The 14259-nt window shown below is 44.2% G+C and overlaps 1 protein-coding gene across 1 annotated transcript; it reads right to left on the reverse strand.

Moving 5' to 3' along the window:
* Nucleotides 1-175: 175 nt before the first annotated feature.
* On the reverse strand, nucleotides 176-12186 carry ADRM1 (ADRM1 26S proteasome ubiquitin receptor). Its single transcript, XM_081917121.1, has 10 exons — nucleotides 12044-12186; nucleotides 7874-8084; nucleotides 7339-7455; nucleotides 7084-7207; nucleotides 6638-6724; nucleotides 5610-5691; nucleotides 4523-4764; nucleotides 2659-2816; nucleotides 1053-1155; nucleotides 176-544 (listed from the first exon to the last, which is right to left on the reverse strand). Exons 2-10 carry the CDS (start codon nucleotides 8081-8083, stop codon nucleotides 438-440), a joined length of 1230 nt encoding a protein of 409 aa, XP_081773247.1. The 5' UTR covers nucleotide 8084; nucleotides 12044-12186; the 3' UTR covers nucleotides 176-437.
* Between the last annotated feature and the right edge of the window lie 2073 nt (nucleotides 12187-14259).

A 14259-nucleotide genomic window follows, 5' to 3' on the forward strand; every position in this document is an offset into this window, starting at 1 on the left:
GGTAGGGTTTAAAAGCTCAAAATATTCTGCTGGACAGAGATAAGCCCTTGGATGGCTTTACAGCAACTCTTGGATATGGGTTGTAACAACAAACTAAATACAAAAATTACAAATGTTTCTGCCAAGGTGATGCATTTACCTTACGAGAAACCCCAATCATAGACCTGCAACTGCATTTGATGCAAGACTATAAATTTAATCAGGTGAACCAAACTTGTTTCCAAGGACAACAATAAGAAGCTGCCAAAGTGTACTTTAAGGCCACAAAGACAAACATCTGTTTGAAACTGCAGCAAGTGGGGGAAAAACCCAGTATACCCAGGATGAATTTGGCAGAGAGGTCCTTTACTTGCAGATTCAATACATGAAGTATGCTAGTTATCCTACTTATCTTAAGGTAAATATCTAGGAGTACCCGTAAGACACAGTTAAGAAACCTAATCTAAACTCATGTCTTCTTCCTCATCCTTCTTGTCTTTTGAGTCTCCTTCCTTCTGATCGGATTTGACGTTGTTTTGCATTGCTTTTGCAAACGCCTCGACATCTGAAAACAAGACACATCAAATTAATAACATGGCAGCATGCAATAGGAAAGCAGGCTACTTAATGCATGGCTCCAAGTGAACAACAGATGGCAAAAGGAAGAAAACTACCCAGGACAGAAAGCCTGGAGTAGGTGAACAAAGGAAACATCTGAACATCTGTGCTGGTCTGTAATGGTCTAACCACCCCCTTCCTCATGTTCATTGCAGCTCAGACCTGTCATGTACTTAGCCTACAAAATGACATTCCAGTCCACATTCATAACTGGACAAAAAGCACATCAGAAGCAGTGTGTCACCATTCCACAGCAATCTTTATATTTCGCTGAGTTACAGATAGCTGAGCCAGAGCTGCCACCTTTTACCCTGATTCTCTGCCTTCAAGAGGGCTTCAAAATCAAGAAGGGATATGGACTCTGGTAAAACTGCAACACAAAGGACCTCTGACCCAGCAGAGCCTACTGCACAGCCACTGAGCAACTTTGGGTTTATTGACAGAAATAAACTCACCTCCTTTGTTTGCTGCATCTACTGCCTCAGCTGGTAGGCCAAATTGGCTCATTAGAGGTCCCAGCTGCCCAGAAGCCAAGGCAGCGCTGAACATGCTGAGTGCCTGCAAAGAAAAAAAGCTATGTCAAATTCCAAAAAGATTCTATACAGCAAAGGCTGAGCAGCCTTTTTGTTTCCTGCAGAGGGCAGCATTCCTTCAGGTGCTGCACTCTGGTGGCAGGTGCAGCCAGAGATGATAGTATTTTGGATTAACTATTCCAGAATAAAGTATCCTGCTTCAGTTTTCAACATAGCTACTTGGAAGATTAGAATGCCCACTCCTCCTATGCAGGTGCACTCAGAAGTAGGCTGCACTGGGCTTGACAAGGTTAATTTCAATTATAGTTTTTTTTTGGGGGGGGGGAGTTTAAAGCACAATAGATCAATACAGCTACTGTTCTGAAAAGTGGAATTTACTTCCAAATTTAGTATGTCGCCAACCCCATACACAGAGTGGCAGCATAACAAATTGTTCTCAGACAGCTAAGGACCATACAACCAAGGGGGGGAAACAAAATACCATCCCTTCCTATTGTTAAGAAGCAGCATAGAATGAGGGAACAAACACTCAAAAGCAGGCATCCCCAAACTCGGCCCTCCAGATGTTTTGGGACAACTCCCATCATCCCTAGATAGCAGGACCAGTGGTCAGGGATGATGGGAATTGTAGTCCCAAAACATCTGGAGGGCCGAGTTTGGGGGTGCCTGCTCTAAAGCCAGGGATGATGAGGAAAGAACTCTGGTAGCATGAAAGCTCGAAGAGGCATCAAAGGCAGCAATAAAATGACACCCAAGGCTACATGCAACGCCCAGCTCAGTGATGGCCTTTCTGAGATTTATCACAACAGGCAAACTGAAAAGGATTCAAAGAGCTTCTTCCATTCTTGCCTAGCTGGGTTGTCTTTTTTTGGGGGGAGGGGGGGATTTCTAGCCAACTTCTTCAATCTTCTAATTAAAAAACAGTTTCCCCACTAAAATTACTGCTATCAGCATTGAATTAATTCAGCAAGTAATTCGAGATAAACTTGTGGGGTTACACCAGAGCAGTGCCATTTCAGCCACTCTAAAGGCAGGTTTATAAATAACAAATCACAAGACTGCATTTAGCAGACACAAACTTTATTTTATTGGTTAGAGGGAAATGTGGCACAGTATCCTGAAACAGGAGAAAAGACAACCCAAATGGCTGAGAGACACCGTTGGAAAGGCCGGCCAGCAAATTTGACAGGCTACATGAAGTGCAGTGTATTGGTGTGCGAGAGAAATGCCAACACTTTTGCCCCTATATTGTAAATCCACACACGGTTTGCCTGGGGCACCACTTCCACCTCTGTGGTTTTCCCATCCTCATTCATCCATTTTTAAACTTGTAAAGACCTTAAAAGAGAAGTCAACTGCCTCATAACTAGACCTTCCTCATCACATAGCTCTCCAGATGATGCAGGGATTTGCCTTAAGATTCCTCCTGGTGTGCTTCAACCAATTCCACCCAGTATAAGTCAGTCCTCCTACTTAAACCAAGTAGCTGCCTCCCAAGCATATTTTCCAAGTATACCAAAACTTTTACCTGCTGGAACTGTGGAGAGGTCAGTGTGTTCTGGATCTCCTCTGCTGTCTGCGGCAGAGATTCCCCAGAAGGAAGGTAAGGCAGCAAGCGCTCCTGAACTTCTGTATTTGCCAGAATGGGTGCCATTATTTCCGGGGTCAGGACACTCGACAGGTCAACTGTAAAGAAACAGAGCCAGAATGTCTGTGGCAGAAGTACCAAGAATTAGCAAAGCTGCTGCAGGACAACTCTGCGAGACACAGCACAGGTGTATCACAGGCACCACAAAAGTTAAAGCACAACTGCAAACGGGAACAAGTAAAGGTTTATATGATAAGGTGCAGTCAAGGACACAGGAAACAGTAAAAGCATGGAGATGTGGAAGAAATTATGGAGAAAATATGGAAAAAAAATAATTAAGAGGAAAATCGTTTTTAAAAGTTATTGTATAATGGCATCTGACTTCTGCAATTATTGCAGCAATAAATAAATCATATTTGAAAATAGGGTGGAGGTGCAAATGGGAGAATGGAACTTTTTATCATTATCTGGTAGGCATGCAGTTACACGCATAAAATACTGGAAGATGATTATTAGAATAACAAGAAAAGAGTTTGGAAGATGAAGTTCCTTTAGATCCAGTACTGATATTGCTCAACTGTAAGTCCCCTATCCTAAAGAAAGACCATAAAGAACTTACATCCTATTTGATTACAGCTGCTAATTGACTAAAAACTAGTTGCATTACTTACTTCCTGGAAAGAATGACCTGGTAAAGTTTGGGATTTGGCTATACTGTAATGGCAAAAATAACATCTCATCTAAGAGCAAGAATCACAAGTGAATATGGAAACTTGTTTTGGGAGGACTAGTTGCCCTGTATACACTATTGTCAACAAAATAATGACCTCCTGTGAAAGCAAATTCAAGGTGGTTTTGGATTTCTGTTTAGAAGAAATACTCTAATTTTATGTCAAGTCATATTTTTCTGCAGAATATTATGATATAAATCATTCCCCCGGTAACAGTGTTCTGTTGATTATTGTCAACCAAATGATTAATTAACTTTTTTTGAAAACCTCAACTGATCAAAATTCTGGGCCTATTTACAATTAAATCTTAAGTACATATATATAGCATGGTAAACAGATTTGATTTGGGAGCCAGACTGTTTCAAAAACTTAAGCATTTCATATTTTGACCCAGACATAGTGTCACACCATTTGCTTATCTTCTTTCTCACACACACAAATTGTAAAGGTAAAAGGGGTAAAGGACTCCTGGACGGTTAAGTCCAGTCAAAGACGACTTCTGGTGCAATGGGACACCGTGACACGGTGACACACGGAAACGCTGTTTACCTTCCTGCCATAGCAGTACCTATTTATCTACTTGCACTGGCCTGCTTTTGAACTGCTAGGTTGGCAGGAGCAGGGACAGAGCAACGGGAGCTCACCCCGCCATGGGGATTCGAACCTTCCGATCAGCAAGCGCAAGAGGCTCAGTGGTTTAGACTACAGTGCCATCCGTGTCCCTTACACACACTGTAATGCAGGGTTGGGGAAACTCTGGCCCTCCAGCCACTATTGGATTACAACTCTGAACATCTCTGACCACTGGGCCATGCTGCCTGGGGTAATGGGAGTTGGAGTCCAATGACAGCCAGAGGGCCACAGGATGCCCATCCCTGAAGTAAACACAGAGCCAAAAACCACTTTATTATATGCCTTGTACAAAGACAAACAATATGATAAACAGCATGCTGCTAATACTGTTTCAGTAGGGAAAGCAGCTAGGAAGGAACATGGAAGCACAAGGCAGGATACATCTTTGGTGAGACCTCATTTTTTGTCAGGCTACAGAGGCTCCCACACCCCCTTTTTACCTTGCTGGCCTCCTGCTCCAGCCGGCACATTCATCGTTGCCAAGATAGTCTGGAGGTCACTCAACTGGATGGGCTGAGTGGGGCTTGTTGCTGTACTGGTCCCATTTCCAGAACTCGGAGCAGGACTGGGACTGGTGGCAGTGGCAGTGGCAGAGGCTGCTGCGGGAGCTGTAGGAGCTGGCGTTACCCGTGTGGAAGAAGTACTAGAAGATGGTGTCACAGCTGCCGACTGGCTGCGAGAGCTAAAAGGCAATTCGTATAGTTAGCCTCTGCAAGTACAGTTTAAAGTCGGGGATGTTTCCCACAGCTAAAGAGCAAGTGAGAGAATTGCCATTCCAGAGTACCAACAGGTCTTCTTCTCCCACAAAAAAGAAGCTCTGAGCTCACTCAACACAAGCAAGGAGGAGATGGGATGCCTCCTTCCTCAGTTTGAAATCCCAAACTTGTAAAATTGCAGTTTAAAAAATGAGCCCTAGAATTACAGTGGTATCTTGGTTCTCGAACAGCTTAGTTGACAAACAAATCAGCTCCTGAATGCCGCAAACCCAGAAGTAAGTGTTCCGGTTTGTGAACATTTTTCAGAAGCCAAACATCCAACGTGGCTTATGCTTGAGTGCAGGAAGCCCCTGTAGCCAACTGGAAGCCGTGCCTTGGTTTTCGAACGGTTTAGGGAGTCAAATGGACTCCCAGAATGAATTAGGTTCAAGAACCAAGGTACCACTGTACTACAAAAGCCAAGGACTTATTGTTTATAACCCTACTGACCCTTTCTGATCTCCCATCTTATCCCATTTCCCTTCTCTAGCCAAACCCCGAAATGAGGTTCCACCTTTCCCACACCTAGGAGAGATTTAAATGTTTAAACCTCTTTAAATGTTGGACAGATACCACAGGAGCTGCTTCCCCACAAGTTCGCCATACAGCACTGGCTGTTGGATCTGAAACACTGCAGCGATATGTAATAAAAACAGAAACCTATGAGAGAAATGTCCTCACTAAAATATTGTACAATTTAAACAGAGCCTCCGGTATTATTAAAGCAATCTGTTTCTTTGAAAAGGACAGTTATAAGCCAAAGCCCTCTTACCTGGAAGAAGAGCTGCTAGTTGGGGGGCCCCCACTTCCCAACAGACTAGCCAGACCAGGACCTGTCAGAGCACCGAGCCCACCTTCCATAAAGGAAAAAGACAGCATGTGTGTTAGAGACTTCTTTTAATAAACAGAAAGTTGGTTTATAAATGTTGTACTGTGTAGACTTCTTGTTCCAAATAACCAAAATAACTTTACAGTTTTCCCCATCCAGAAACACAGATGTACAAGCTCAGATTGCAAGACCAGATGCTTTTTTACACAAATTCAGCAAGGAGCTGGACGACTTCTTTGGTCCATTTGAAGACTCTCACTAATTAATGGCCCACCCAGACTGAAAACATGCCTAATCCTGGGAAGGAATAGGAGACTCCTTTTTGCCATCATGCCAGCCTTTTCTTCATCTTACGTGGTTTTCGTCCACTTTAGAGTATACAAACTTAAGCAAAAGCACACACACAAAGGATTTATCTGTCTAGTTCTATGCCAAGTTTTGTTTGATAGTCCACTTTGATACTTGAAGCATTAATTCTAAGTCTCCATTTGTCACTTCTAAGCCAAACATCCTCAAGAGTATCAACAGTTGCCACAAACTAAGTTTGTGCTTCTGACATGCTTTGTGTTAATAGCACAAGATGCTGGGAAACCTGTTTTTCTACATTCTCTGAAAATTGCCTCCTGGTGGAATCATTCTATTCTGGACCACTGGATGGCAACAAGCAGTGAGGATGCAACGAGGCTGCATGACCAGTCGCAGAAGGATTCGTGTATGCCATTAAGCAGCGGGTTTACCATCACACACACAGGGAAATCTTACAAAGCGTGCACTTTTAATGTTCTGACAACACTGTATCCATGTTGCAGGCATTTAATGAAAGAATAGAGGAAAGAATGGATCACCTCATGTTACTTGGTACAACTTTCTGTCCAGTGATATTTGATTTATTATGAACACTGCAGGGAGCGTTAGTAAGAGATTAACCCAGACAAACACAATTTTAGCATGAATGCACAAAAGAAGCTTACCAAGTCCTCCTAAGCCTGTTGGTCCAATCAGCTGCATGAGCTGGTTATGGCTCATGTTTCCCAGAAGACTTTGCAAGCCACCTTCACCTAAAGGTGAAGAGAGCGTATTATATTCACACATTTTTACAGCTCTCCATCTAAATGACAGGCAATTTAAAATGACAAAAGAGAACCACAGGTAAACCCTGGAGAATATCAAGAATATATCCACATGTCTCATGTTTCCTAAACATCTGTGTTTCCTAAACTTTTCCAAGTTAATATTTGAAATTGTTATGTTTGCCTTATAGTTTTATTTTTTATACTATTTTATTGTTCTACATTAATTAAACATCCAATTAAATCTGGTTTTGCAATGAAAGAAACAAACAAACACCCTAAAGTATCAGAACTGGTTCTTAATACTAAAGAACACACAGAAAAGGACTCATGGAAAAGGTCTATACCTCCAAGGGCAGACAACTCATGGCCTCCACTTCCACTACCACCCAGAGCTCCAGGCATTGGTGGGTTGTTGAGATACTCATTCACCTTACGGCAGTGCTCCTCATCTTTCTCAGTCTTGGGCTCCTGCCGGGAGAAGAAGAAAAATGCATTTTTGCACTCCATGACAGATGCCTAATCCACAGCTTCAATGTTACACAGCAACAACTAGCATCACTTATGCCTCGTTTCCCCTTCATCTGCTAACAGCCACAAACCTGCATCCAGAAGAAGAGCCGCTTGGATCCAGCTTTGAATTTCAACACATAAACACGGCCTGTAGTGCACTGAGGCACCCTCTTAAATTCACAGTCATCAGGGAAAATAATCAAGTCCTGGAGTGGAAGGAGATGACAACAAATTATTCTTTACTTTCCACACAAAACTATCCAAGTGCGTTACAATCAGAAAGAGATCACTAATCACTTTCTCAGTCAGGCTGCAGTTGAATGTCTCTCCCATGACAAGCTTACAGGGGTGGCTTTGCAAGCTATGGGGAGTTACATAGATGCACATGTTATGCCTGCCTCTAGGGAACATGCTTATCTTTTTCTTACAAGATGCACAAATTCCACACAAACTTGAGATACATGTCAGCTGGCCAGGCAGGGAAGAAAGAAACCAGTTTTTTCAAACCACAGACCTCAATCTAGTACATAAATGTATTTTAACACTCTCTTACGTACATTGATTTTAAACACGAAGCAGCATTAAATCAATGCATACACCTTTATGCTGCAGCATTCTACTTACATCCTCCACGTTCCCTGAAGTCCTGTCTTTCCAACAGAAGTGAATGAGGGAATCATCCGTTTGCTGGATATATACGAGACCTTTCCTCTTGTCTGGTGTAACAGTGCTGCCTTTCAAAGACATCTTTCCCGCACGGAACTCTACCAAGTATTTGCTAGATGAGCCCCGGGAGCCTGGCACCAGACTTGGAAATAAAGCACCAGAAGACATCCTGGAAAGAGATAATATTTCATAATAAGCACGTTTTCTCTTTCAAATATACAAGTGTTCCAGCAGTGCCCAAATCCAGAGTTATGGCCCAGAAGAGCAATGGGTTTCGAGAATTCAGTCTTTTAAAAGTAAATTAAAGAGCACCAATCTGACAGCCTAAATGGGCAGGGCTAAACCAGAACTCCTGTACACCCTGAACAAGCAGACTCCCTGGGTGTGTTGAATCAATCACAGTATCCTTTCCATTTACAGGCAGGGGTGGACAATGTTTGTACAGGAGCAACAGTTCAAGCATCTCAGCAGTAATGATCATCTTCATTCAAGTCCTGCAGATAATTCTTCCTCTCTCTGTGCTTTGCAAACTGAAAAACATCCTCTTCACTCAGATCTCTAGTACCAACCCTCCAACCTTCCTCTGATCTTTGGTAAGCACTTGACAGGGCTTGGGTCAGAATAGCATCAAGGATCAAAAGCCGTCTGGTTACGGGAACAAGCAATGATTGAAGGGAGCTTCCAGAGTCAGAATCTGAAAACAGAAGAGTTAGAAAACCATTACTATAGTGCACCAACTGAAAAAGTATCACCAACTTAAAGAATAGATACACAGAACTAACAGCTAACTATCACTAGATCCCTGAAAATACTAGCAACTTGGGGAGTAAAAGCAAAGCTGAGGACTTGGACCACCTTCAGAACAGCTTAGAGGCTCATTTACATCAGACCTGATGGAAAAACAGGGGCCTATTTTGAGGATGGAACAGCAGACCTCTGCTTGTACTTTTTTAAAGAGTGTAAACTACTTTTCCAAAGCAGAAAGTATAAAAAGCATTTTAAAAAACAACAACTAGAATGCACTTCAGTGAATAGCACTAGCAGTTTAATAGTTAAATCAAAATATATGTGACCTAGGGTCAGTCACTGCCTGTCAGCCTAACCTACCTCACAGGGCTGTTCTGAGGATAAAATGAGGAGGAAGAAAAATCAAAAGGCCCACAAACTAAGGAGTATTATTGAAAGTGGATTCTTTAGGGAATTAGCAATCAGCTAGAATTAGCCTGTTGTGCACACATATATGTCATGCCAGGAGATGTCACAGTCCAAAAAGAACAGCTATTTGTGCAACAGTTACTGAAGCAATACTCACCAATGATAACAGTACTCCTGTGCTCAGAGCGCCAAGAAGTCCTGTAGTCCTCTAGCACCATTCTCCTCTCCAAAACAGGAAAAGCATCGTTGCCTGGCTGTGGCTTTTCTTCAAGTCAGACTTCTGATCATTCTTATAAAGAGCTACTGAGAACTTGAGTCTCTAGGGAGTGAACAGCCGCCCAAGAATTCTGGTGAAATGAATCAGATTGTACCCAAGAGGCAAACCCCTCTTGCATTCAGGTGTTTGTTTCCTGACAAAGCTTCTTCAGCTCTTAACTTACTGCTACGGGATCTCTCAAGTGAAATTGATTTTTTGCTGGCTATTGCTAACTTTTCAAATCCATTCTTGATCAAAAAAGCCAAGAACTCCCAGGTCAGCTTGTGGCCCCAGGCCATACCACAAGGCATTTATGACAGCAGCACTTCGGAGTGTATCAGGTGACCCATGAGCAACAACAAGTGACGCAAGAGAACACAAGCATCATGAAAGAAATTTGAACAGAGTTATAAAGACTCTGTCATCAACATAGCTGGAGAAAAGAGGTAAAACACAATCCTGGACAAAGAAATATAGCCTTCTGGTGCAGGGTGTTACAGTCCATAGCATCTCAAAACCATGAATTGTTTAGCCACTCCATACCAGACACTCACGAAACTAGACACACAAGGCAACAGCTGCTGGAAAACAAATCAAGCCTGGGAGAAACCAAACTGTGGCTTGCTTGCTTGGCAATGAGTCATCTCATGATTTGTTGAACAAAGCATGGTTACAAACACAGCCACTGTAGGTACCTCTGCTTCCTCAGTGAGGGGAAATACTGTAAGTTGCCAACCGCGTCTTGGAGTAGGAAGACCATTTTATTAATTCTACTGACACAAAGCAGACTGAATGCTAGTGCTCTTTAGAGCATTAAGGCACCAGGCATTCTGAAATAAACACTATACCAGTAGTTCTCAAACTTTTTTCTCTGGACCATACTTTCAGAGTAAAAATTTGCTTGTGCCACACTGATTTTTTAATTGATAAGAAATAATACATTGGAAAACACAAATAGGATTGTCCTCAGCATCACTTGGTGCTCTTGTTCTCACTTTGAAAATATATCTATTCATATTCTGCAAACAAATTGTTTTGACACTGAAATGTTTAAATGTTTATTAGGCTGTCCTTGAATCTTCCTGCCACACTTGCCATCCTCTCCTGCCACACCCTTTGAGAATTACTGCTCTACCCAAGAACTATAATATTTGTCACAGTGACTAAAGGCACCTGTTATCACTCTAATTTCCTTGCATCACTGCAAATATGTTCACGTTAAAATGATTAGCATAAGAACAATGTAATATTTTCACCAGACTCATATTTTTGAAGCTCACATGGCTGATTCCTAGCTAAACAGCATGAATAAGCTACCAGATTTTGGAATCCCAGCCAATTACCATGTCAACTGTCGGGAAGCTGTTGGGACTATAATCCCTAACATCTCTAACCACTGGCCAAGATGCCTAAGGCTGATGAGAGTTCAAGTCTAACAACTAGAGAACAACAGTTTCCCACCTCTGAACAAACAATATACTAAATATTTGGAACAAGTCCAAATATTTGTGAATGGCTAAGGAAAAGAACTATTATAGGTCTATCAGTTCATAATACACAGCCTTGCAAACCTCCAAGTTTGGGAAATGGACACAGTGAGAAGCAATTGTTAAATATAAAGAAGGGCATCTGTAAAGTTTGAGAACAGCACCATGTTAAAGGATATCAATTGTGGAGCTGTACTGTTTTGAGGATTAGGGTCACAAGGCAAATTTAAGGGACGGCAACCCTTGAATCCTATCATTACTACTAGTTTTCATATTTGTATATCTTAAGTTCAAACACCAGTTTAGCCATTGACGTTGTTCAGCCTGAGTAGGTAGTTATGCTGAAGTTTATCACACCATGGAATGTAAACACTCCATGTAAACAACACAAGTCACCCCCCCCAACTTTCTAAAAATGGTACACGGGAGAACAAACAGCAAGCAAAGTAACAATAGGTTCCAATTTGCAAAATGAAGTGCTTTGCCAATTAAACACACAGCAATGGGGTGGGCAAGTGGTATTATGTACTGTGCATTTTCCTTTGCTGTAAGTTGCTTGCAGACCTTCGGGTGGCAAGCAAGTAAAAAGGCTGACTAATAATAATACTAATAACATCACCCGAAACCCAATTGTCCTTGTCTTCATGGGGAGTGCGTGGAACGGACGACCAAGAAAAAACAGAAGGAAAGCAGAGCAGGGACAGAGGAGTGAAATACCCCAGCAACGGGCAGTGCAAGAATTGCAGAGTGGAAAGGGGCACCCGCACACGGCGAGGGTCATCTAGCCCAACCCCCTGCAATGCGGGAACATCCTGGCACTCTTCTAAGCTGCGGCGTTGGGCTGCTGTTCCCTAATGAACTTAGTAAAATTAATAAACGGTATGCCTTGGAAGCTAGGCCGCGGGGGCGGGGTTACGTTAAGCCCCCCTCCTCCTCCTCCTCCCCACGTGCGAATGGGGTCCCTCGTCTGCTCCACCCCTCCCCCCTCCATTTTCCTCAGGGACTTTTTGAAGTTGGGTCAAGATGAACATTCAGCGACGGGGTGAGTCTCCCCCTACAGCCGCCGCCTCCCCCACCTCCGTCAGTTCAAGGGCGCCTCTGTCTCGGCCTCACACGCGAGGAACCCGCTCGCCCCTCCCCCACCCTTGCCTAATTAGCAACCCCCCCCCACTCCCTCCCCCCGGTGGTTGCGACCTCCAGGCCTCCTCACACACACACCCCGAAAATTACCTGCCGCCTCAGTTCGCCCCACTGTCACCCGCCCCGTGTTCGCTCTCCCCCTCAGACGCTACCGCACTTCCGGCCGGCTGAGGGAAGCGGGGGGAGGGGTAGCCTTTTGCTCGTCACGCCGGAAGCCCGCCCTCTTCCCTTCGCTCCCCCCCCCTCCACCGCCATCTCCCATTGGCTGGGAGGCTGGCTCCTCCCCCCGCCGCGTCCGCGCTAGCCGGATGGGACTGCCACTCGGAAGGAACGCCGCTCGCCCACAAGCAGCCCCGTCGTGCACCGCGGCCTCCGCCCCGCCTCCCGGCTATTGTGCTGTGTCATGTCGGCCGGGTGGGGAGGGAGGTTGCGGCCTCTAGCGGCGCGCGGTGGAACTGCATGGGGATTGCGCCGTTTTGCGGGAGCTGAGGAGGAAGAGCTCTGAGGAGCCCGCAAGCTTGCGCAGTGCTGGGTTGGGTGTGATAAAGGGGGCGAAAGGCAGCCAGCTGCCTCCACAGCCTCCACAGGCTATACGAGAGAGGGCAAAATTATAATTATTTTTAAAATTGACTTTCTCTAGGGTTCGCTTTGGGGTGTTTTATATATGGGCCACTGGTGCCATCACCTCCTGGCAAATAGAAGGGGAAGAAATGGAGGCAGTGAGAGATTTTACTTTCTTGGGCTCCATGATCACTGCAGATGGTGACAGCAGCCACGAAATTTAAAGACGCCTGCTTCTTGGGAGAAAAGCAATGACAAACCTAGACAGCATCTTAAAAAGCAGAGACATCGCCTTGCCGACAAAGGTCCATATAGTAAAAGCTATGGTTTTCCCAGTAGTGATGTATGGAAGTGAGAGCTGGACCATAAAGAAGGCTGATCGCCAAAGAATTGATGCTTTTGAATTATGGTGCTGGAGGAGACTCTTGAGAGTCCCATGGACTGCAAGAAGATCAAACCTCTCCATTCTTAAGGAAATCAGCCCTGAGTGCTCACTGGAAGGACAGATCCTGAAGCTGAGGCTCCAATACTTTGGCCACCTCATGAGAAGAGAAGACTCCCTGGAAAAGACCCTGATGTTGGGAAAGATGGAGGGCACAAGGAGAAGGGGATGACAGAGGAGGAGATGGTTGGACAGTGTTCTCGAAGCTACCAGCATGAGTTTGACCAAACTGCAGGAGGCAGTGGAAGACAGGAGAGCCTAGCGTGCTCTGGTCCATGGGGTCACAAAGAGTCGGACACGACTAAACAACAACAACAATATATGGGGAGTGATTCGTAAATCGAATATTCATCACTTAAGGGTATAAAATTATGTTTGGCATGCAGAAAGCGGGTAAAGGTTTTCTTCTCACATAACGCTAGAACTCGTGAGCATCCAATGAAGCTGAATACTGGAAGGTTTAGCACAGATGAAAGAAAGTGCTTTGTGGCAGGAGGCAGTGGTGGCCACTGACTTGGGTGGCTTTAAAAGAGGGTTTGATAAATCCATGGAGGATAAGTCTATCAGTGGCTATTAGCCATGAAGGCTATTGCTTACATTGAATACCAGTTGCTGGAAACCAGAGGAGGCGAAAGAGCTGTTGTGCTCAGGTTCTGCTCTCTGGTTTCCCACAGGGATCTGGCTGGCCACTGTGAGAACGAGATGCTGGAATAGATGGGCCATTGCCCTAGGAACGTCAGAGTAATTTATTTCCCCTCCCTTTTTTGTGCACAAAGTGTGGCATAGGACTGGGCAATATCTGGTTCTCAACTGCTAAACATTGCAATATACTGATATATCACAATGTCTGAAATAAGGATGGAGCTATGCAGAGGCATTGCCTGGCTTCATGGGTTTTCCCACATTGTGATTTTTGCATTACACACACACACGATTCACAATATACTGCCAGTTCAAAAATTATGAAACCGATATCACGAGATGGATTTGAAACTGGTTTTGGTCAATATATCAATATATAATCCAGCCTGGCTGTAAACCTCTCTGAAAACAAGGTCAGAGGTGTGAGGGCCGGTTGCTGGATAAGGGAGGAGAGTTCAATCTGCAATAAGCTGAGAGATACTCTCTTCAGTTGGCATGTAGGTTGAGAGAAGACATATGTTAATGTATTTCAGTGGTACCTTGGTTCCCAAACGACTTAGTTGTCGAACAAATCGGCTCTCAGACACCGCAAACCTGGAAGTAAGTGTTCCGGTTTGCAAATGTTTGCTGAACGTCCGACGCAGGTTCTGCTTGAGTCCAG

The sequence above is a fragment of the Podarcis melisellensis genome (genome assembly GCF_964234715.1).
Source record: "Podarcis melisellensis genome assembly, chromosome: 6".
Lineage (NCBI taxonomy): Eukaryota > Metazoa > Chordata > Lepidosauria > Squamata > Lacertidae > Podarcis > Podarcis melisellensis.